Source organism: Erithacus rubecula (assembly GCF_903797595.1).
Source record: "Erithacus rubecula genome assembly, chromosome: 3".
Lineage (NCBI taxonomy): Eukaryota > Metazoa > Chordata > Aves > Passeriformes > Muscicapidae > Erithacus > Erithacus rubecula.
Window position 1 is genome coordinate 134,905,297 of NC_136689.1, and position 25,281 is coordinate 134,930,577.

The 25,281-nt window shown below is 38.9% G+C and overlaps 1 protein-coding gene across 4 annotated transcripts in view; it reads right to left on the reverse strand.

Moving 5' to 3' along the window:
* The window catches only part of SAMD12 (sterile alpha motif domain containing 12), a 168,526-nt gene that overhangs the window by 116,679 nt on the left and 26,566 nt on the right, over window positions 1-25,281 (reverse strand). For 2 of the 4 annotated variants that reach the window (XM_079301816.1, XM_079301814.1), the window contains one exon: window positions 10,510-10,639. In XM_079301816.1, coding sequence (XP_079157942.1) covers window positions 10,510-10,639 — 130 coding nt within the window. Of the gene's footprint in view, window positions 1-10,504; window positions 10,640-25,281 lie in introns of all 4 variants that reach the window. The other 2 variants (XR_013773742.1, XM_079301815.1) reach the window with 2 other exon arrangements.

Here is a 25,281-nt window from a genome sequence, read left to right on the forward strand (position 1 = left end):
CAAGTTTCTCACAGTCAATTCCTCATTCTGAGCATTTTGTCTGGGAGCCCACAGACAGACAGAAGCCTTCTGCACCAGTTCAGTGCTGGTCACCACTAGGATCTGAGGAATCAGATAATCAGATACTTCTCAGGGTGTGCAGATCCTCACAGGGTGAAGGCATGAAAATCAATTTCTCAATGCAGTAAGGACTTGAACGGAATCCAGCCTCTTTTTATATTTTTTTCATTCCAAGAGATCCTTTCACAGAGTCCACAGAAAAATTCTGGAGCTGTGTCCTTACACATTTGCTGAAGAGCCAGGTTCTTGTGACCTCCCTGCATTGTGCATTCTGCTATAACAAGGACGAAGCTTGGGGTCAGGTACACTGCCCTGGACCCTGTCAGACTTTCAACCTGTTCAATTAACTATATCAAATCAAACAATTTCCACTGGAGCACCAAGAGCCAATTCTTTTTAGTGAAAGCTATTCCTCTGGCAAACCCAGACTAGTAGAGGGCAGCTGCTTTAGCACTTCAGCAACCAAAAAGAAAAAAAAAAAAAAGAACAAGATAAAAAAAAAAAAAAAAGATCTTTGTATTTCATTTTTATTGTAATGTGAGGGAGGTAAAGAAGGGAGAAATCCTTTCTCCTCCAGTCTCTTTGCTCTCTGCGAAATCTCAGCTGGCTGGGTTGGTATTTCCAAAAGCAGAATCGAGGAGGGACAGGACAAACGAGGCGCTGACAAGCTCATGAGCAGAGCGGGGAGGCTGCGGCTGAGGAGGCGGTGGCGAGCGCAGCGCCCAGGGCTCGCGGGGCCGCCCGAACGCCGGGACTCCTGCGGGACTCCTGCGGGACACCTGCGGGACTCCTGCGGGAATCCTGCGGGACTCCTGCGGGACACCTGCGGGACTCCTGCGGGACTCCTCCGGGAATCCTGCGGGACACCTGCGGGAATCCTGCGTGACTCCTGCGGGATTCCTGCGGGACTCCTGCGGGACACCTGCGGGACACCTGCGGGATTCCTGCGGGACTCCTGCGGGATTCCTGCGTGACTCCTGCGGGACTCCTGCGGGACTCCTGCGGGATTCCTGCGGGAATCCTGCGGGACTCCTGCGGGACTCCTGCGGGACTCCTGCGGGATTCCTGCGGGAATCCTGCGTGACTCCTGCGGGACTCCTGCTGGACTCCTGCGGGAATCCTGCGGGAATCCTGCGGGAATCCTGCGGGATTCTCCCGGGACTGTGCTCCCGCTCCCGCCGTTCCCGGTGCGGCCGCGCCCCCTGCAGGCCGTGCGCGGGGCCGCACCCGCGGGCTGGGCACGGGAAGAGGCGAAAGCCGCAGCTTTATCCCAAGGGCATCCTCAGCTCTATCCCAAGGGCATTCCCGGCTCCATCCCAAGGGCATTCCCGGCTCTATCCCAAGGGCATTCCCCGCTCCATCCCAAGGACATTGCCGGCTCTATCCCAAGGGTATTCCCGGCTCCATCCCAAGGGCATTCCCGGCTCTATCCCAAGGCCATCCCCTGCTCCATCCCAAGGGCAGCTGCAGAAGGCAGCCCAGTTCCTGTGGGCTATGCCCAGAGTCGCAGCAGAGGAAACAGACACTGGTGAGAACATAGGGCTGTGACAGATGTGGTTAATCCAGTCGTCAGACTTGGTGCAAGACTGGAGTCGTTGTCTACATATATATTATAAACCAGAGACCATGAAGAAGCTGGAATCACAGCATCATTGAGGGGTGGAGAGCATCTGGAGGCAACAGGAAGTCAGAGGTGAGAGAAGGAGCACAGGATATTGCAGAACAATTGGATGAGACTGAATACACACTTAGAATCACAGCATCATTAAGGTTGGAAAAGACCTCCAAGATCAAGTCCAGTCTTCGACCAAACAACACCACCGTGTCAACTAAACCATATAGTGCTACAGATCCAGGCATTTTTTGACAATTTCTGGGGATATAGATTCCAAGAGCTCCCTGCAAACTTGTTCCAATGCCTGACCATACCCTTTCAGTGAAGAAATTCTTCCTGTTGTTCAAAATAGAAGTCAAACTCTCAGCCATGGCTACATCCAGGTTCAGATAGCAGGAGCTCCTTCTGCATTTCACCATGAGGTTGGATGTGTTATTGGACTGAGAACACTGACAAATAATTTTAAGATTACACTAAGACTAAATCCCTGTATCATGAGTAGCACATGCTGGCAAGTAACAAACTGAAATAAAAAGAATCAGCTCGAGCTGCTCACTGATATCACAAACACACACCCACTAAGCAGCAAATTAATTCACTTTTTCAAAATTAAGAACTATATGGTCCTCAAACTAAACTCCTCCACTTAATCAGTCTAGTTTTCCTCACTTACAACTGAGCCATAAAATTGATGCTGTAGTTGCACAGCAAAGGCAACAAATATTTCTCCTTAAACAATAGCAAAAGTTACCTGAAAGGAGACCCTGTAATATCTCCTATTTATTTTCCTGGTGCACCATAATGGGATCCAAAAGTTCTGAAGTGTTGCAGAGAAGCCTGATTTGATGGAAAATGAGAAATTAGCAATGCTCACCATTAGTTTAATCAAGCCGGAAAAATTATTTCAAAACTCTACAAATACAGCAGGAGCTTGAAAAAAAAAAAAAAACAACAACACAGAATAACAGCCTAATTAGATTTCATTCAGGGCACAACACTTGGAACCCACACAATTAATGCAAAGGTCTAAATATTCCATGGCCAGTTCTAACTAAGGACCCCATCCTTTGGGTGGAGAGACTCCAGATCATCATGCACCATCTTGAAGTTGTTCATCAGCATTAATCAAGTGGGAAGAAAAAAAAAAAAAAAAAAAAAAAAGCGAATAACAAAGTGCTATCAGAGTTAAGAATGCTGCACTGCATGGCTTCAGGCTATTCCTTGGAGGTCGTCCAAGTAACAACAGAGCTTCACCTTGTCCAGCTGCTAGATAAAGGGCTCTCCCACAGCCTTTATCAATCAAGGAACATGGTAAAGTAATAATGTAATAACCAACAGTTAGATCCAAAAATGTGTAGAAAAAAAAAACGTCCTAAGAAATAAAATGAGAGGGTAGAGCTTTCATATTGGCCAAAGTGTTAGAACTCTTATAAATTAATCAATATCCCTGTCAAGCAGCTAAAGACAAAATATTTGATAAAAAGCAGGCTTCATCAAGAACATGAGAAGGGTCACAAAACAAAAAGTGGACAAAGGAAATAGGGTGAACATAAAAGGGTTGTTTTCATAACATCTTCTCTCTCCTATATTAAGTCCACTAAATTCAATTGTTTGGAGGCAATCCTTTCCTCTCCACTTACTGCTTCAGTAATTTACCCTCTTACCCTTGGTTTTACAAATCCCACTGAAGGTGGATGCCTGAGCTACCCAAGACAGATGGGTAAGCACCAAAAGGCTACATCAGTGGCTCTTAAGCTTTTTGGCTCTATCAGGGGATCACAATCAGTGTTCAGTTCAGTGGATACACTGGGCAGCCTTATCAGCAGACTAGGATATATCACAAAGCTTTACAATATAGTTCGAGAATTCCTGAAATAGGCTTTGCTAAGACATTTGAAACACTTTTCTATATCTTACCCTAATTCACATTTTTAGATCTCTTCTAAGTAAGGAACAGAAATTGATTTTGAAACTGGCTGCCTTGGTGAGAGTTTCTGGTGGTGCATTGTACCCAATATTGATGGGAATCAGTCTTCTGTAGAGAATACAGTGGATCACATTTACAAGGACTGTACAACAAAGATCTTTCCAAGGAGTACAGTAAAACATGATATGATCTCTAGTTAGGAAAAAATTGCTAAAGTAAATATAACAAGATTAAATTAAAAATGAAAAAATTCTTGTGTTAGAGGGAAGGAATAATCCAATTATCATTGCATGTATAATTATGAAACATTAATTCCCCATCTGACAGCATATGAAGAGTAAGTACCAAGGAACAATTAAACACTGCTTCAAATGAAGAGCAATATACCTTTTTCTTCTCTCCCCTAAATGCTCATATTCTAAGAGTACAGAAAAACTAAATGGCACTAAGTTGACAGGGAATTTCAGATCCAAAGCTAAAGGACTGGAATAATACTTTTCAGTTCAAAGATGATTTGGATTCTCTGTTCTACATTAGGCAGCAGTATGAGCTAAAGCAAATCTAGCTACCACAGCTCTACTGAATTCTGAAGGAAAGAAAAAGAGGCAGCTAGAATACAATTCACTTCTGAGTATGTTGTAGAGCAACTGTTTACAGAGACCATGAGAGATCTTCCCAGGTAAAGTGGATACAGCACACCAAGAAAAAGCTGCTTGACACAAAAAATATTCACTAAGACAGGAAACTGTGCAAAACATTAATCAGCTACTTGCACAGCAGATCTCACAGCTGATAATGGTTATCAGAATGATAACTTCATTCTGAATTTAACATCAATTTAACAAGCAAGGCCAAAAATGCCTCCATGGCCCTTTATCAAGTTCCCTTTCCTACCAAACAGAACAGATTGTATTATCACTTCTTCCACACAGAACTTTATGTAACAAATAAGAGCACCAAACACTCCCCACTGTCTTGTGCACAGAGGAAAAGAAATATCAATTTCATTACTAATTGACAAACTAATTTCATTACTAATTGACAAACTCCCCATATTGTTTATCACAGAAAAGACACAGAGAAGTTTATTATCAGAAAATAAGGAACTATGTTACAACTCCCATGAAGTGTTAGAACACCTCACTGTCCTCTTGTCAACTGCAGATGAGCTGTTCTGGTCAAACTAGATCTCTCTGTAGCCATCACAGCTTTGTCTCATGCTGTGGAATTCTGCCATGTATTTTATGAGCTATCATCTGACTGAAAAGACAGACCCAGAAACCATCGCTGAGACATGAGAGAAGATTACTTTCACACAAAATTTTCTATGTCAGTAGGAGGTTGAATATTGAAAAAAATATTTCTACTTTTCCAACTTCTTTCAATTTTATGCTATATAAATACAGGGTTACATTAATATATTTCTGATACTCCTCCATGCAAAAAGAACAGTTGCCACATATTATGCAAACAGAAGCCTTATCCTGACACTCATCACTCTTTGATGTGTTCCACATGTTAAAAATTTGAGAGCAGCCAAGTATGAAACAGGCAAAATTCTTCAGTCCTTCACATTTTCCAACACAAGCATCACAGCTCCACAAAGAATGCTGCAAACAGGCCTGACCTTATCCAGACAGCAGAATAAAAGCTCTCTCCAGGGTGAAGCAGTAATTTTATTTTATTTTTCAAACTGCAGATGCATGTAGTCAGGATTGATTTGACAGCCCACCAACCAACACTGCTGTTAAGACCTCACAGGAAGAGCATGGAAAAGTGGCATAAATAAGGACTGAGGGTAAGGCTGGTTTATGGTCTGCACCACAGAGAAAGGAAAGGCTTTGCAGAGATGGCTGCAGATGAAAGTTGCTTCTGCTCTCCTCTATCAGACTAACACTGCTTGGCAGAAGACATCTGCTGTGCTGAAGAGCACTGTCACATCCAAAACAGGAAAGGTAACTTCTACTTTATTGGAAATACCCTCAATTTGGACACAAAGAAGGTGCTTTCTGAGATCTATGACAGTGCTGAAGAATGCTCAAAACTTGCTACAGTTTAGGACCAAGCAAAGAGAAACTTTAATGCTGTTTTAAAGGAGGCTCAAGTACTTTTCCTACAACACATGGACCTAATCCAGGACCTTCTTTGCCTGGTATCAGTCTTACACCTTATCATAAACACATCTCTACTGATAACAACCTAAAGGGTAGGCTGTGACCAGAAATACACAAGGCATCTTCAAATTCCAATGTAGTATCTTAAACCATGAGACTATCTCTTCACTAAAATGCTAAATAACTAGAGCATTTAATCTGATATGATAAACCCTAACATCTATAAATACATTACTCAAGTAAAAAAAATTAATCAATTCTGATTTTGAAAGCATGGTTTTGTCATGTCATGTCATAAAGCTTATTTATGTCAATAAAGCTAATTTAATACAAGTATCTTTTGAAGATCTAGACTTAGTCAGATTTTAAGACTATTTGCAGCAGGTTTTCAGTATCAGTTGATATTCATTTTCCAAGGTGCCATTTGTATTTAATGAATACTCAAAAGTTCTGGTCCCTTCTATAACCAAAATGAGGCTTTCTTGAGTCCTGTTCCTTTCCTTCTTAAAAGTTTAATTTTAAAAGGCTTTAGTCCTTTCAAGTACCTCCTATGAAATCCCTTCAGTTGGACCCAGGTACCTCTTGGGTATTACTCTGACAAAATGAGGTTTGTTTAATGATCATAGCATTAAAATCTCTTGCTATGAAGACATGCACTAGCACAGTGGGGAACATGGTTAAAAACAAAACATGAAGCAGGGAAGCAGGGTTTCCTTTGTTCCTTCCTGTCTACCTTCCTACCTTCCTCCTTCTAAATCACACATCCATAAACAATTACTTAGACATCTGCTTTCTTACTTTGTCAATGGACCATTTGCCCCAAAATCTTTATTCTTTAGTTATTCTACACTCAGTCTTGTTCCTGTTAATGCTGAGACATTGGAAAAATCTTCATTTGCTTCAATGATACAGGATAAGACCATCAAAGAACTCACCTCTCTAGAACTGCCCAGCAAATTCAAAGTCACAAATGCACACAGAGCAAAGTCCATCTTTCAGGTTTATCACCAGTAACATACCAGTACAAAATGAGTGGGAAGAACTGGCAGGTCAAAGCAACTTTTTATGTCTCCTCCTACAGGTGTAAATGCCAACACTCGTTCCAGAGCATCCAGTGACATTACCCTACCATGGCATTGCCTTCTTTGTTGTACAGGCCACTGTCATGTTTTTTCCCCATCACTGTTAATTCTTGTCAAGTGCCCTTAGATCTTGCTCAGCATTGCTTCTTCAAATCCTTTCTATTCTGTCTCTGGGTCCAACACCTCAAAAATACTTCCCACATGTTGCTGAATAAGTCAACCACATGTTCCACTCCCTGCATCCAAGGATTAAATGTATTAACAAATCTCCCAGTTTTTTATTAGACTATTCTGTATTTAATTCTCCCTAATTGCTTGCAAAATGCATTTTACTGGCTGGATCTGAGGTACTCAGTAAGTACTCAGAAAATCATAGGACTATAGAAGGTTTCAGATTGGAAGGGACCCCAGCAAATTTCTAGTCCAACCTCCAGCTAAAAAAGGTCAGCTGTGAGACCAGATTGGATTTCTAAAAGTTTTATCTAGCTGGGGCTTGAAACCTTCCCAGAATAGATACTGAGCAACCCATTCCAAAGCTCCAAAGTCCTCATGGAGGAAGAAAGCTTCTCTTTATTTTCAGCCTCAGCCTCATGTCTCTCATAGATCACTATGAAGGGTTGGGTTCCATCTTTTTGACAGCCTCCCTCTGTATAGTGGGGGCTGCTGCTAGTGCCCCCATCCCACCCCATCAAGCTGCCTCTTCCCCAGGCTGAACAAGCCCTGCTCCTTCATTCCACTGGTCACAGGGAAAGAGCTCCAGCCCTGAGCATCTTTGGAGCCCTCAACTCTAACTTGCACTGGAGACCTAAGAATTGTAGTCTAAGAAGTACAGAGTAAAGGGAATAATGACTACTCTTGATCAGGTTACTGTGTTCCTGTTGATAGTGACAGCATTCTCTGCTGCAAGGCACAACACTGGCTCACTTTGTCTTCCAGACTATCAGGTCCTCTTCACCAGAGCCACTTTCCAGCCAGTCAGCCCCACCTACAGTGGGGTGCAAGAGCCTTGGTCTTCCAGTTGCACAACTTTGCAATTGTCCTTGTTGAATTTTATAAGGATTCTATTGATGCATTCCTTCCTGTGTCTATTCCCCGTGCCTAGATCCCAATTGACTGTCCCTACAATGTCCTACAGACAGTCCCTACTGTCTGTAGACTGGTACCCAAATATTGCTGTCATCTGCAAATCTGAGGAGAGTACACTCTGCCCACCCCATGACATCTCAAGATCACTGTTAATATGAAGATCTTTTCTATTAGGTAAGTTTCCAGACAAAGGATTTTTTTCTTACACATCTGCAGCTGCTCTTAGTCAGAAGTAGTAAAAAGGTCTAAATTTCCACAAAGAAAAGAAAAGATTTGGTTGCATCTTTGTCCACAACTCAATAAACTGTAATCAGGAAGTCTCAAGTAAAAGCCACACTTCTCAACATCTACAGTTAACAACTGTTAGATGTTTGCTCAAGATTATTTTCCTGGCTTATGACCATGCCTCAGATTTTATCTTCAAATAAATTTAAATATCCTTTTCGTGTCACTTTCTTTAAGAACTTTTCAATCATATTTTTCAATATCAAAACAGCCTGAAAAGTCACATTAATTCTTGAGAAATTTTCAACAATCACATCAGTTTTCCACAGTCGTACCTGGGAATAGTTCCACTACCTTGGCTCAATCTTAACATTAGTTTCCATGCTCCCTCTATGTTCTACTTTCTCTGAGCCACAAATCCACTGTTCTTTCCCTTTATGAGATTTCAAATAATCAGAGTCACGGGGACCAACAGCACTGGAAACATCCTCCTGAGTTAATGATTCCACTCACATTATTATCACATTACACTTTTATAAAATCTGTACAGATATTGATTGCATCTCTTCTTTGGTAGTTGCTGAATTGAAGTTCTTTTCTCTCCTGCAGATTTACTTTCTAACACTCGTACCAATATTTTCCCTATTCCTCTTTTGTGCAAAGTAAGAAAGACGGATTTTAATTCTTTTTCATAGAGGTCTATAAAGTTCAAAGTTTCACACATCTGCAATGAAACTCCAAGGTTTCCATCAGAGTTTATGCTGAAATGAAAATGTCTCCCTTTCATCTTCATCTCACAGTGCCTTAATTCTAGAAAGAGAATATAGTAAAACAGTACTGGGAAATATTTTGAAATAGCTTCATTTTCTTCTGGTAGTGCTCTGGATGCAGTCAGCTCTGTACACATGGGTGGAGACACAGACTACATTCCACAGACTGCATTCAGCAGATGGTGACAGAGGAAATGGGCACAATGGCTATGTACTAAACCCTAACACTCAGCAAACCAGTACAAACCACCTCTTACATGTGTGTACTTGTACTTAAGGGTACATAGTAAACAGATACAGGCAGTTTGTCATGTTTGCAATCATTCACATTATCAGAAAGAAAACAGCAACAGGAATGAAGGTAAAATTGGAAACAACACAAGTACACATGTACATGATCAGACAGTGACTGAAACACACATCAGCTAACAATGTGTTATTGTCAAGACTGAGATTTGTATGTGAAACTCTCACACCTGCTTAACGTTAAATGGCTGAATACCAATTTCCAGTTTTGTATACCACCACTGCAGAGAACAAATCAGTGCTCCATATTCAGTTTTTTACAGATTAATTACTGTTTGGTATATGAGCAAAACTTCTATTTAAGTCCCAAGTTGTGCTTGCTAAACTCATGCCAATTCAAAGTTATCAGTCAAAAGACAACTACAGCAAACTGAGCAGGAGTTAACAAGTCAAGTAGATCAACAGAAATAATATCAATTTTCAAAGTAAATAAGAAAACAATACAATTTTGCTTTCAATATATTCTTTTAATAAAAGAGACCCAGTTTTGAAGGTTTGAAGGTCTTGTGTGTCTTTGTGGAGTAACCATGATAGAACAAATAAATATTTTTTTAGACTAAGTAAGGAAAGTACATGCTACTGAGAAGCAGCACCCTATACAGTGAAGGAAAGACTGTAAGAAAGAGTGGTTGGTTGTACTCAAGCCACATTTGGGACATAAATCAATTTTGTTGGTTGGAAACAATAGTTTAGATTGATTTTAGGTTGATCTTAGGAAAACACTGACTTTAAGAACCATAAAATACTAGAATAGAGAGATGCAAAAATCTGCTTCATTGCAAGTTTTCCAGAAAAAAACTAGACAAACATCCGTCAGAAATTAACTTGCTGTACTGATCCTGCTTCAGGCTAAGGGAGAGGCTCAGTTGGGAACACTCTCGTCCTACTTGTTAAGAACACGAAGATTTATTTTTTTTTCAAAAAGAGTGGGGAGAAGCACAAAAAAGAATATGAATTCAAGGTCAAGCACCTCAATGAAAGACAAAATTTAAACAAAATAAATTTTCCTCATAGGATGTTTCTTTATTGTTTTTTTTTTTTAAATTTGGAATGAACAGGGCGAGGCCTTTACCCACATACAGACTGACTTCTTTCCTTATTATACTGACCCTGAACTATCTGAAGCTATCTTTTAAAGAAATGAGGATATCACTTACCACATCCTATGAAAGCTGGAATACTCACTCTGCTTTAAACCTTGCAACTCTCTAGTCACACATTCAACAAAAAACCCTCAGGGCACTGTCCCAATCTATTAACAGCAAAGTAAAACAATTCACCGCATTTTAAGTAAGTAAAATATTTCTGATAGTGCATACTTTACCAGTTATGTCATGCTGTTTGAATGACTCACTGTAGATTTGATACTGATTAGGGCAATGTTTCTTCAGCCATTTGCAGACATCCTGCTGGGTCCATAATGCCACAGGCTTGGTCAGCTTCACAGTCCCAGACTAGGAACACAGAACGAAGAAATAATGTTTAGTCTGCACACAAATTTCAGAAATATTAATCAGTGAGCTCCATACACGATATTAAAATACTAAATGCAAAACAAGGGCTGCTCTGAGAGATGCCCAGTAATAGCCAGCCCATTACACAAGACCTGCTGTATGCTGTTCAAATACATCACACAGGAATCACACACAGTGAAAGGTTCTTGAACATTATTTTCCATTGCATTCATGTTCCTTGCACCACAGAATCATACTGCACTTGAATAAATAGTTTCAAGAGTGACCAATGACTACAGCCAAAGGATAACAGATGCACACTTTGAATACTTCAAACTCACAGGAGTGAGTTTGTGCTCCAGTTTGGATATAATTCCAAAAGACCAGAAGTATCCTCAGGCCAGGCATTGTCCTCAACTACAATGACAAAAGATCCTGCAACAAAGGCTTTTAGTGCCAACAAGCCTGAGACTGGCTTTGCCTGGGAAAAGGAGACTACACAGCAATGGACATGGAACTGGTGATATTGATCCATACTGAACATTTTGGCTGACAAAATTCTTAATTTGAATGATTTTTACAAGCAGCTATAGTTTTTCTGCCTCCTTTTTACCTTAAACTTACCTACAATCACCTTTACATGAAATTAGTATGACTCCCACTTAAATAGTTGATCTTTTATAAATGAGTAATAATTTTTAAAAAGAACATCGTTCAATAATTTCCTTGGAATTCAGTTTTGTAATAGATCAGCAGTTTACAAATATATATTCATAAATTGGTTGCCTTATTATTTGTATAAAGTAACATTTCATTTAATCAAACAATTCACCTTTGCACATATACTTTTTTTAACCCTAAAGAATGCTGATTTCTAGGCTACCTGAACTGCAGGAATTTAAAACTTTTACAAACTAGGCAAAAAAAAAAAAAAAAAAAGTATATTCAAAGTGGTTTAATTTTTTATTTTTCCACAACAATCTGCCCAGAAGACTAAAGAAACTTTAAACAGATGGACATTTATTACCAACAATAAATGTTTCCCATTGGATACTGCTGATGTAAGTAGGTGTGAACATCAATATATACATTTACTTCATATTTTGTCAAGGAATGAGTCTAGCGAATAAAACTGAAATGCCTGTTTCAATGCTATGCATGCAGAATACTGTCCTCCAGATCCCTGGTGGTGTAAAAGCTTCAAGAGAAGTTTCTCTGCACAAATTTGAGGGGAAGGAGAATGTTGTCTCAATCCATCTTTTCCATTAGGACTCACAGCAGACCCCCTTAACGTCACCAGCCAGGGTTTATCCCAGCATTTACTGAGATGTGCTTTGTCAGACAGACTTGTACAAAGTTGCTTTGAAATTTTTCATTACCAGAAGCCCTAAAGACCAAAGCAGTTTTAAGCTAGTGCTTTGCAAGTCCTATTAAGTCCATAAAGTATGTCATGCAAAGATAGTAAGTTCAAGCCAAGGATTATGGTAGACCTAAAAATCCAGTAGGCAAATCTGTCTTGAATTTCTCATGTCCAGTTGTCCCTATCTCTTTTTTATTACCTGTGTCAAAGTTAAATAAACAGTAGGAAAATAATGGTTGAATATATAATACAATGCACATCCCCTAGCTCAGCATTTTTTGATTTGAAGAAAAATAGACTCATCAGAAACATAGAAACATAGAAATTTCCATAGAAATCCCTGAACAACAGGCTGAAAATTTCACTGTCTATCTTTATATGTGATACTGCTTAAATTTAAAGATTTTTTTTTTTTGACATTGGAATTTTGAAAACTAGAGAAAAGTCTATGATCCCTTGAAAAATAAATGGTTAATGGTTTTTCTCGTACATTACAAAAATATTTAAATGATAAATATTTGTATAGAAATATGCTAGCTATAGACTTACAATCTATTTATTCCTAGATGAAAGTACACAAGCAGTGCCCATGTTTGTTTAGTTTCTTCCCTGCTCTGAAGGCTACATCTGTATTCTAAACATACCTACTAAAAGACACCTCTGCCATTAACTAAATATGAACTACCCAGACATGTGAAACACATAGTATGTTTTACTTTATTCCTGTTTATCAGCTCAGTCAAAGAATAGGCTCAAACTATATAAAATAAAATAATGTATTAAAAAATACCTTTGGTCTGGCTTTCTTTTTAATTTTACTGACTTAAACTCATCCTAAGATCACCCTTTGCTGGCAACTCTGTCATAGTTTTAATCTTGCCAAATGCTGTGCCAAGTCTTGTGCCAGATATAGATTTAATGAGGAGTAAAATCTACAGTATTCTGACCTTTTCTTGTATATTTAAGGAAAACCTGTTTCTTCAGGATTTTGTGACAAACATTTTCTTCTAGATTGCCCAACTCCAGCTTTTGTAATATGTATCTCAAAATATAAAAATGACTGGCAAGAAGAAGAAAAAACATATTTAGTACATTACAAAATTTCATGCTCTCTTTGTTCCATGGTGCAGGGAAGATACTGAACATTACTAACTCAGGAATAAATAAATAAACAAATCAAACTTACAGCCTGTGCATTACTAGAGAGTGTATTTCAGTATTCAGAATAGCATCAGCTATCAAGCCCTGCTGGAGACAAGTCATCTCTTCAGCCTTCCAGGTGCAATTTACCAAGCCTGCCAGCTTTGAAGGTCAATTTATTCACCAGAATTTTTCTGTCTTTATCATATTTTACTCCAGAAAAAAAGGGCCTCTGTATGTTTGAGTGACGAAGGATTCAATCTCATAATTTAAACTATGCTACATACTTTGACACAAGCTATTTGAAAGTGCTTCTCCAACACTAACATATTGTGTATTTACAAATCTGCTCAGGTTACAAAAGTCAGGGATTGTGGAGATGAGAGAGCTCAGTCAAACAGGGCTGCAGGTTTGCTGGAATAAGGCTGTCTCATACTGTTTGTAACATCTGGTTTGCCAACATACTCACCCTGGCATGTAACAATAGTCAATGGGTATTTACATCCAAATTTACCCAAAGTCAGACCCTACAGTTTCTTCTATGAAACAGATAGATAAAAAAGGCACTGCTGAAAGCATTAAGGCAGATTCTACTCCAATATATATCTTGAGAGACCCTGCTCTGGATTTTCAGTTTAACTAGAAAAAGACAAAGCAGAACCAATTTTGTTACAGCTGTGTTGGTCAAAGGACTGTCATGGTTTAGACTCTGCCAGCAAGTAAATACCACTCACTCACTCCCCCAGTGGGATGAGATGACTCAGATAAAAAAAAGTTAAATTCATAGGCTGATATAAGAAGAGTTTAATAAGTGAAACAAAGTAAAATATAGTAATATTAATGTTAATAGTAACAAATTTTAATAATGATGATGATAATAATACTAGTGATTAAAATAAAGGGAAGAAAAAGAAATAACCCCCCAGTAAAAGAGGGATGCCCAATACAGTTGCTCACCACCTGCTCAGCAATACCCAGCCCATCCCCAGTGCTGTTGTGGTTTAACCCCAGCCAGCAGCCAAGCCCCAGGCAGCTGCTCATTCACTCTCCCACCAGCAGGGTCAGGGAGAGAATCAGAAGGGTAAAACACAGAAAACTCAAGGGTTGAGATAAAGACAGTTTAATAGGGAAAACAAAAGCCGCATACACAAGCAAAGGAACACAAGGAATTAATTCACTGTTTCCCACTGGCAGGCAGGTGTTCAGCCATCTCCAGGAGAGCAGAGCCCATACAGCAGTGACTTGGGAAGACAAAAACCATCACTCAAACATCCCCCTCTTCCTGCTTCCTCTAAACTTTATATCCTGAGCATGATGTCATATGGTCTGGAATTTCCCTTAGGCCACTTTGGGTCACCTGTCCTGGCTGTGTCTCCTCCCTTCCTGCCTGTGTCCCAGGCACCCCCAGTTTCCTTGCCACTGTGCAGAAAAGGCCTTGGTCCTGTGCAAGCCCTGCCCAGCAATAACAGAAACATCTCTGTATTATCAACTTTGTGTTCAGCTCAAACCCAAAACACAGCCCCATAGCAGCCACTGTGAAGAGAATTAACTCTACCCCCAACAAAACCAGCACATTGGCCAACACCCACCTCCCAGGTTTACATACTAAAAGTGATATCTTATGGAATGGAATATCTCTTTGCTCAGTTCAGGTCATCTGTTCTGGCCATGTCCCCTCCCAGCTTCTGCTACAGCTTCTCACAGGCAGCACATGAGACACTGAAAACTCCTTGACTCAGGGCAACCACAGCTTAGCAACAACCAAAACATACATGTGTCACCAACATTATTTTCTTACTAAGTCCAAAACACAGCACTGTACCAGTGACTAGGAAGAAAACCAAGTCTATTCCAGCTGGAAATAGGACAGAACAGAAGCAAGGTAAGGTGACAAGAAGAAGCACCACAATTCATTAGACCAGCAGTGTGGATTCTTCCAACTGTGCTTCAGACACAGCTGCTCAATGCTGAACCATTGTATGAACCCAGTCAGGCAGTTTGAGGGAAAAGGGGACTCACAGTTGTGAGGGTCAATATGAGACAAGCAAAGGAAAGAAGCAGTAAGGTCATTGTGACCTAGCAGGGATGGAGAGAGAGCAGTATGGGTGGCTGTCACAACAATAATACAGATTATACAGCTGGGGCAGGAAACATTAAAATGGGTCAGAAAACCACTGATGTGTCTGTGCTTAGAGGAAGAGACTGGAAGGAAAGAAATGGGATTGTTTCATACATCAAGTTGAAAAGAAGATATTTCTTAAATCAAAACACGACGCCTCCTGCAAGCAAACTACAAATTGGCAATGATATATTTAAAAATTATAAAAATAAAGTTTTATGTCTATATGACACAGATATATAAAGCAGGGAACTTAACTACACAGCTCCAGGAGCCATCTAAGTCATGAAATCTTTCAGGCTGCTCCAGAAACAAGAATAAAAGAATTGTCTTAATCATTTTATGAAAAGACGCAGCAGGAACAACAATGCCACGTAAGAATTTCATATGCATGATCTTTTAAAAACATGTTTGAGTTATATTTCTAAAGCTGAGAAAATATCATATATTCCAAATTACTTCTCCAACATTAAACTGCTTATAAAGAATTGAGAATCAACAGCTAACATAAACATGGCTTTGCATTATGGAAAAAAAAAAGAACCACACTTGTGAACGTGTCATCTTAAAATACTGAAAAATCTTGAAAGGGCACATTTTGGTTGAGAAATAGATTTTCTCAGGTAGTCAGATAGTTTATACTTACAGATTTTTCCAGAAATGCCAGAAGAAAATGACAGTAATAAGAAGACATAAAACCACTGAAACCTCCATTGTATTAGGTTCCCATCTGCATTGTTGAAAATCTTAATACTAAGAAGATGTGAAAACAACAAACCAAAAGAAATGTGTTTATTACAAAACAAACAACAATGAAAATACTGCAACACAGCTTATCTTTTATAAGATTGAATGTTAAAAAGATTGCTGATAAAGCATTGAATCTTTAAAACTTGAATTGGATCAGAAAGCCACTGAACAAATGGTGACAGTCTTCTGGTACTGGGGGGGAAAGAAGAAAGTTAGAGGAGTTGAGGATGCTGGGGCAGCACCAGCTCAGGGCTCTGAGCACTCAATGAACAGGACCAGGACAGCCCTCCTCAGAAAGGACCAGGTAGGGGAAAGACTGGAGACTGACAGGGAAGTATTGGAAGGTAGGAGAGAAGTGAAAAAAAGTACTGTAGTTTTTCTGTTCCTATCATTCCTCTCCCTAAAGGAAAAGGAGAGAAAAAAATGCCACTGCTACAGAGTTGCCTCCTACATGAGCAGCAGTGATTCACTGCCTCCTGTCTCTTCCTGGGTCTCTCCATCTTTTCACAGCACCAAGGCCCACCTCACTCAGTGGCTCCTTTTTGTTGCCTCCAGTGGGCTATAAAGGGCTGTCCCTGCCAAGACAATGCTCTGGTGGTGTTTAAAGGCAGCTCAGCACAAGCAGAGACCTCAGGGTCCCAAATCTGTGCAGCAGCACCACTTGTTCAAAGACTGAACAGAGGGAGGCTTTCCCTGGCTTTCAAACAAGGGCAGGACTGAGCCAATGCAGCACCTTCTGTACCAGCACCACAAACAGGAGTACCATAAACAGACTGCAAGGGAGGGAGCTGGGAGGGGAAACCACTTATGAAATATAATGAGAGTCATCCAAAAAGAAGTTGGTAGAAGGAGTTAAGTCCCTCTGAAGGTTGCAAGTATAAGCACCAATAGGAAATGCTAAAGTTGTCCAAATAATACCACTGAGCATTATCCTGATCAGGATAAAGGCAGAATCAGAACAACAGGCAAAGATAAATAAAGTGACACGTTTCCCATGAGAGTTCTCTCTTTCCATGAAATATTCCACTCTGAAAGCAAGAATCATGACTGGCAGATGCAGGTGTTGATATAAATGGCAGTGGCATTATCAGCAAACTGTGAAGAACTGAAATGTCAGAATGAAAAAGGAGAAAGGAGAGCACTCCTCAGCATTGTCAAGAGCCTAACATCATTCTAATTGCTATCAAAAATCCTGAAAGCTACAACTGGAACAGACAGGTCAACTACAAAATCACAGGTTGGACCAGGAACACCATCAATTTTAGGTTTTGATGTCCAAATCCAAATCAGAGCATACAATGTTTTAAAATTCACTTAATGTAAAAAACTTGTATTTTTAATCTTGCCAAATTTAAGAGCCTTATTATTTATTACCTAAAATATAGCCTGTAGAGCAACAAAATCCACTGCCAAATTACACTGGAAAATGCTTAATTTGCACAAAATTATAAATAATACACTAAAATTGTGTTGCCCTTTACTTAGAGAAAAATAAGCAGCCAAAACCAAGAGCTAAAAATGCAGAGATCTGAAGGACAAAACCAAGTCCTGAATTTACACTTGCAAATTTAGTAAAAAGAGTTAAAGGAAGTTGGTCAGCCAGTATTTGTTTTGTAAAACATGAGACTGCATCTGACTCATAAGTACATGTATTTGATGATACCTTATCTACAGTTCTTCAGCCACTTAACTGTATCCTTTCAAGTACAGCTCAATTACCAACTGTTAGCAGTACAAATCACAAAACAAGCTGCCCTGAAATGAGAAGAACTAGACAGGACCTTAACAGTTTTAAATGTACTTGTTTCATATTCACATTAACTATACTAACATGGCTATGAACTGAAATGAGTCAAATTATGATGTGAAGATTAATAGTAGCTTATAAAAATAATTTTCTTCACTAGGGACTCAACTACAATACAAATAGGTCTTTAATGGGGGGTGGGGGGGGAGGAGGCAGGAAGAGGTACAGAGCAGCATCCTAGTATTTTCAGAGATTTCAGGTAACATTGGTCACCTGAGCATAAGTGGGGGTTATGTGGTTTTTGGTGACATGCTTTTTAAAGAAATACACATCATTGGCATAATATTTTTTTTGCCAAAGCAATATACCTTTATCTGGGGAGCTGTCATTAATGATATTATTTTTTATTTGGGGGATTTACTAATGGAATTTCCCTGGCATAATAAATCTATGCAGCATGGACCACACCTCACTGCTTCCATTTATAATTACAGTATTCTGTTGAGAAGATACTCAACACTGTTGAGTTGTTGTGTATTTTTTAATAGCTGCTGTGTGTCAGAGGTAGCTGGTTCATTTTTTCATCTTAAACATACAAACAGAGAAGCATTTCTATATGAGAAGAGCTATAAAAGCTGTGACTTCAGGGTTAGCAAGTAGTGAGGTTAATTCTGCCATTAGCTCAGCAACGGTACATTTGTACAAGGAGAACATCCAACACTCTCAGAGGATCTTAATCCCTATTAAATGACATGCTTTCTTACAAGGTCTGCTCCTTCCAAGTGAATCACATTTTTGGCACCTTTGTTTCCAGCAGATGTGCCAATTAAGAGGCTTGCACTGTAAGAAGTAGTATAACCTTTCCATGCCAACTTTCAGTCTTTATGGATAGGCTCATTCATATGCAGAAGGCAGGTACAGCAGCCAAGGCATTTTAGACCCCAGAAGCAATCAAAGTTTTCTAAATATCTTTGCCAGTTGACTCTTAACTATGTTTTCTTGTGCCAAGTACATTTTGAGGGGAACAACTTTATAGTACGTAAGTACAAATAAGAAAAGGTCTGAACCTGACCTGACAGGTCAATCTCTTGCTTCACAAATAAGACATCCAGCAAAAACAGGAGAAAAAAAGGCAGATGTTGACAGAAGAGTCAGATTAGCCCAACTATCTGATTCATGCAAGAGCATTGCAATGCCTGTGGATTTCTCAAATAAATTATCTAGAAGGCAGATCCATCACTTATTTTTCAAAACAAGCAGAGCACTTCTGATGTCAATGTAATTCATTGCTACTTACTTTTGAGAAACTAATCTTCTCTCCCTAATAAGGGAATTCCTGTATTTGCTTATCATCCTTATTAAGTCCTATACTCATAAAAGAACTTAAGCACTGCAATGCCCTCTTATCCCCCACACTGGGATCCAGGAAGGCCAGGCTCTTTTGCTGTTAATACTGTTGTTACTGTGTGCACTTTATTCCATTGTTTTGGCTTTTAGCAAATTGTTATAGGAGACCCATAGTCTCTCCTTTTTTGCCCCTCTTTTACTGGATGGGGAATGGCTCATTTGGAGTTTGATTTCCTGAGGTGTTAAACCAGCACACATTCCCAGGAACATCCAGCAGGCACTACAGAGAGGCTAAGCAAGGGAGGAATGCCAGTGAAGATCTGCATTTTCAGTTTCAGGCAGCATTAAAAAATAAAGCCCAGATATGCCCAAAATGTTCCAGCAACATCTTTCTGGAGAAAGCACCCATGAGATGTGACAACACAGAAATGTGGCATTGAGGTTTCCAACAAAAATATAGTGCCCACCTCACCTCAATGTAAGGAACTTATGTCGCAAGGAGATGAAAGTGAGACAAGGGCTAAAGGAAGGTAAATTTAGCATAATAAGGAACAATGTTAATCTGCTATAATGTGTTGACTGCATATGTATTTTTTCTGGAGAGAAATCTGTGAAGAGATAACTAAATTAATGTCCAGGGAAGACAAACTGGTCCTGCATAAAAACTGGAAGTATTTTAATTAGATTTCTGAAAGAAACTCAGTTCCCTTCTCTTTCCTGGACCATTTGATTGCAGTTTAAGACTACATGAAAAATTCACACTAATCCTTCAGTTTCTGTTTGCAGAAAGACCAGTAGTTCAGACAGTGAACAGCAGGCAGTTCTCAAGATTCACTCCAGGGGCAAATCCATCTCACAAGCCAAAATTTAACTCTTGGCTAAGTAGCTGATGTTCTGTAAGACCACAGCATAAAGACACACATAGCTTTAAACCCATCAGCATTTCTGCCATGCTGTTCTGCAGACCAGATCAGGGCTTTTGTCTCAACAGCAGCCTTTGGCAAGTGATATTTTTAAACAATTAACACATTTAACATATTGTCCTTTAGAGCTGGCATATTTTCTGAATAATAAAATATACAGACTCCAATCACTTTAATAAGGAAATCTTCATTTTTATGCAGGTTTCTATATCCATCCAATTACTGATGCATAAATGACTCCAGGTAAAAGTCACGGTTGCACTGATTGGTTTAAGCCCTTTCTAAGAAGCATTACATTTAAAAATAAACTATTTCCTATCTATCCAGAAGCAGCAGGTAAAACTACAAAGTAAACATGCAAAAGAAAACTTAAAAATCACAAGTGGCTTGACAAATCTGCTTTGCAATTTTATTTTAGACCACTCTATTGCAGTGTTTTACAGGTCAGTTGCCAAACTGAATTACTCTGCAGCATATTCTCCAATCCACAATGTCTGTTCAAGGGTTTTATGCTGGAAGCTTTTGAATTTGTCCAAAATCAAAACAGTACACAATCACAAGCAAAAGTCGTTGAAAAAATTAAAGGAGGGGGATGTTTCAAAGGCACCTAGAAAACAGTTCTTTTCTTTGTTTTGGTTTGTTTTGGCATAACCTCAGAAGATACCATTTTCTAATCTCCCACACATCAGAATGCAGAGAAATGAACTGTTAAAGAATGTTACCAGATCTTTTATATGAGAGCATGGCCAAACACAGGCAGTACCAGTAAATAGCTGATATAAAGAGCACCATCTACTGACAGGCAGCACTTCAACAGCCCCAGAGTTTTGCAAGGCACTGCATTCCAGCATCTTTCAGCTTTTAGGAATTCAGCTTTCTCTAAGAGGTGTGTAGTACTTTTCAGATGTTTTTTTTTTCTCACCTGTCCTGTCTCACCTAATACATTTAAGCTGTTCTGCTTGGGGCTCACCAGAGCCCAACTGCTCTGAGATACAATAGCAGAGTCAGCCCCTCCACATTCCCACTTCTTTCCCATTTCACTTTGTGATTCAAGTTTCCCACATGGAGATGATCATGGCTTGTACCCAGTTGTACCACCACCGTATAATTACAAATTAACATGCTATTACCAGGACACTGTTTATGAGGACACTTCCAAAACCTCCTTAGTCAACAATGGTTTTCCACTCTTAAGCCAAAAACATTTGAACTGTCCCTAAATGAGAAGCAATCTCCTCCTTTGAAGGCTTACTTCGTGCAAAGAAATATCCTTCTATGTTCTCATGGAGAAAATTACATGGAGATGGATGTTTCTTCCTCACTTTTATCCTGCTGCTGTCTTATTTCTTGGAACATAAGACTATAACCTTTTATTATTTTACTACACAAATTATTAGCAGATGCATATAAGAAGCACTGAAGTACTCTGGCACAATCTGAAAGTACTTGCTAGTAGTATCACAATTACTTATCATGGCAGATTTGCTAAGAGCTAAACTCTTTACATGTATATATGCTTCAAGAGCATAAAACAGTAAATCAGAATAACTTTTCTAACAAAATTCACTGGTCTTTAAGACTTTCACTAATAATCATAAAAAGCATGTGTGATAATCTCAAAAGTGAAAGTAGAGAAGAAATATTCACATATAGTTTTTGCTTTGTATCACTTCACTGATTAAAACATCAATAACACCTCAAGCTCCTCACTTACATTCTTATATTTCATGCTGATTCCAAAGGTCAATGAAACTCAATTTACTGTTCTTACACAATAATCCTTGTCAATCTATTTAGACCAGGATTAAAAGAAAAACAACTGATAGGAGCTTTGTTAAGGGAGAGGCTGTAGTCAATTTGTTTATATACATGGCAGATTAATAACAAGTAGCAAAACTATGAGAGGAACTTTCTAGTAGGTAGGAAAGTTTGAAGTTCTGCCTTGTTTCACAGTCCTACTTGCTTATGTCAGCACAGAAGCTTTATTCTTCTTGTATACTTGCATGCAGCAGTAACAATTTCCTGTTGTTACCTCCTCCTCAATTTTAACATTTATAAATACAGTGGTATATTCAGACTTATCCTAGAAATTATTCTTCCTCTGTACTATATTTCTTCCTCTGCAGTCAAATTCCATCTTGCTGTCCATAACCTGCAACCTTGTCCAGTATCCATCACTTGTCCATAGGCTGCAGGCAGCCTGTGCTTTCTTGGCTTTTTCTTTTGATACTTTGAGCTCAATCACATATTGAAGAGTATGAGATGGATAATTCCACTGCTTCCCATTATATTGTTCACATAATTGTAACACTGCATGCAGAAGGCAGCTACATTTCTCTGAATAAAAAATACTTGCAAAGTTTCAATGCAAGGTACTCCAATTCTCATCTCTTCTGCACTAGGGCAAACTGAAGCATCTGGTAAAGATGGTGAAATGGTATAAAATCAAAATATATTTGGTTATTAATGTTATTTCTCTTAAGAATGATATCCCCTGGTCATCCTCCAAATCTGATTCAGTCACCCACTAGCTCTATTTAAATTTCACTTCCACAGAGTTTCCTCTCAGCAGCAAAAGCAGCAAAGCAGTATTCTCCTTAACTACTGCCAGCATGGTAAAGTAATTAAAATAAGCCAAATTAACGAGGAAACACTGCCAAAGGGGACAGCTCTCACTGGTTGATCTTGATCCACCAGTACAGAGAACCCTATTGTTAATAAAAGCCAAAATGAGATAATTCCAGTGGACGAAAAACTGATCAACTCACTGAAGTCAGAGCTGAGCTGCCAACTCAGTAAAATGAGAGCAGGTAGGAGTTGGGGACTGAAATGTGCTACATCATTAAATGGGGTGCTCCATCATCTCCACCATCAGCTCAGTTCAACTAGAAACACAAACACTTCCACTTCCAATGCATCCCACCCCCTCTCCAGTCTTGTAGAAGCCAAGAAAAAAAAAAGACAAAAAACCAAAAAAAAAAAAAACCCCCAAAAAAAACAACAAAAACACACAAAAAAAAAAAAAAAAACCAAAAAACCAAAAAACCCCAAAACCAAAACCAAACAAAACCAAAAAAAAAAAACATAACCAAAATAAACAAAAAAAAAAAAAAAAAAAACAAACCCAAAACAATGCGGACATGATAATACAACAATCTAAAATGCAGAATAAAAACCTAACCATGGGAGAGGGTTCTGGGAGGAGGAAGGTGATGAATATGCAAGAAAGAGTTAAACAAGTATTTCATCAACAATGACCCAGTTTTATTTGTCATCACTGTGCCTTGCATAGAGAAGCTAGCCTAATTTTCAAATTCAATTTCATCTGTTTATTTTATTTTGTGGTTTTAGAAATCACTTAATATTTTGCATAAAACACTGTAGAGCACAATAACAGCATGCACTGTGGTGTGGGTTTTTTCCCCCAAAAGTCAGCACTGTTCACATAACCTGACTGCACTGTACAGTATTATTTTTGAATCAAAAATTAAGACAACTTCCTTTCCACTTATACTACTTTTTGGCTTATATCAGCATTCTTGTGTCCTTTGGAATCTGGAAATCAGAGCAGGGAATAAAAAGTCAACAGGAAAAAAAACAAACTAAAACAAAAGAACCAATCAAAACCAAACAAATAGGTAGTATCTAGCACTGCTTTCTTCAAAGTAAAAGGTAGAAGGCACAGTATGTACAATGGATACACACAACTAATAGAATTTAATCTGAATTTGACAGTTTAATCAACATGGTGAACACTTACCTGATCTAAGCACTTTATTTGGCACTGTCCTTTTTTTTTTTTTTTTCTCCTCTTAAAAAATACTTTTTAAAAATTAAGACCTTCCAGTACTAAATTATTTCATCAGAGGATAAGGGAACATGAAACAGCAGCTAGGAAAAACAAAGCTGATAATTATTCAGGCAAAAATCTTATCCAAAATAATCTGCTACCAGTCACTATGGACCATTAACTACAGTTTGCAAGCCATGAAGTGGCCTTCCCTACAGAAAAAGAAATCCATGGTGACAGTTAAAAAAGCATGAACCTTAACAAGCACTTCAGATTCTTCTTCTACAGCCAACAATAAAGGCTTCAGGGAAGTTTAGTACAGTGAATAACAATCTCAGTTTTCCTCATTAACTTCACATATCACCACCTAATGCTGAAATGTTGACAATTAAGCTATTTGCTCATCAGGACAAACCTAAAAATAAATGCAAAAATTCCAACTTACAAAAAGAGAAGTAAGTTTGAGATAGTCATATCTGAAAGAAAGCATACTATTGTGATAGCCTTTACATCCAGAATTTTTTTTTCTATTTACTCAGTAAGAATATTGATTATTTAAAAATGCATCTTCAAATGTATAATAAGCTTTATTTAGATAGAAGACTATTGTCAGCATAGGTGTGCTTAAGTTCAGTCACATCTACCCTTTAATAATGAAAAGACATTGACAACATCTTTCACAATCTAAAGCATACTTCTAAGATTGAAAGCAATCAGCCTTGAATGAAGGATGGATTAACAGCAGTTCTAAAACTATTAGGTACAGACTCTATTGTCATGCTTTTGTTTAAAGCAAGGGGAAAAAAAGGCAAAAAAGTAGAGGGTGTCTAGGTCAGCATAGTCATCTGTAGTTGATGGATGCACTTATAGACATTAGAGGAAAAAAGAAAAATGGTAGAACATAATACCCACTTATGAGATTTTCTTTGTTAAAGACAGAAAAAAGGCCTCGAGATATGCAGTAACTCTATCTTGTTCAGTGCTGAAGATTTTCTATTTTTAGATATGCATGTTAAAGACACATTTAACCCCAGAAGTGCAGCTTGATGCATCATCACAATATTAATCCCTAGACATTGGCAGAATTAGAAATATTCATTCTACCAAATCTTCTGGCAACAGCCCCTTATACAGTTATAACCCCCCATAGTTATAACTATGACCTCTTGGTAAGGAACTAGGAGGTAAGAGAGATGGAATAATTGATGCTCCAGTCCATTTAGTGACTAACAGTTGTGAGAGCAGGAAATGCAAAGTTCACATCAGCAAAAATGGCCAACATAACAGCTTCCTGTAACCCAAAGAGCTGCCCCTCTCCCCAGCAGCCAGGGCTGCACACTTTCACTGCTTCTACTGCAGCTCTTGAGGTTGCAAGAAGGGTCCCATGTGTGAGCTGCTGAGGGACATGAGATGGGCACGGCTGCCTCTTGAATCCCATGTTGAGCTTCTCCCACTGCACTGGTGGG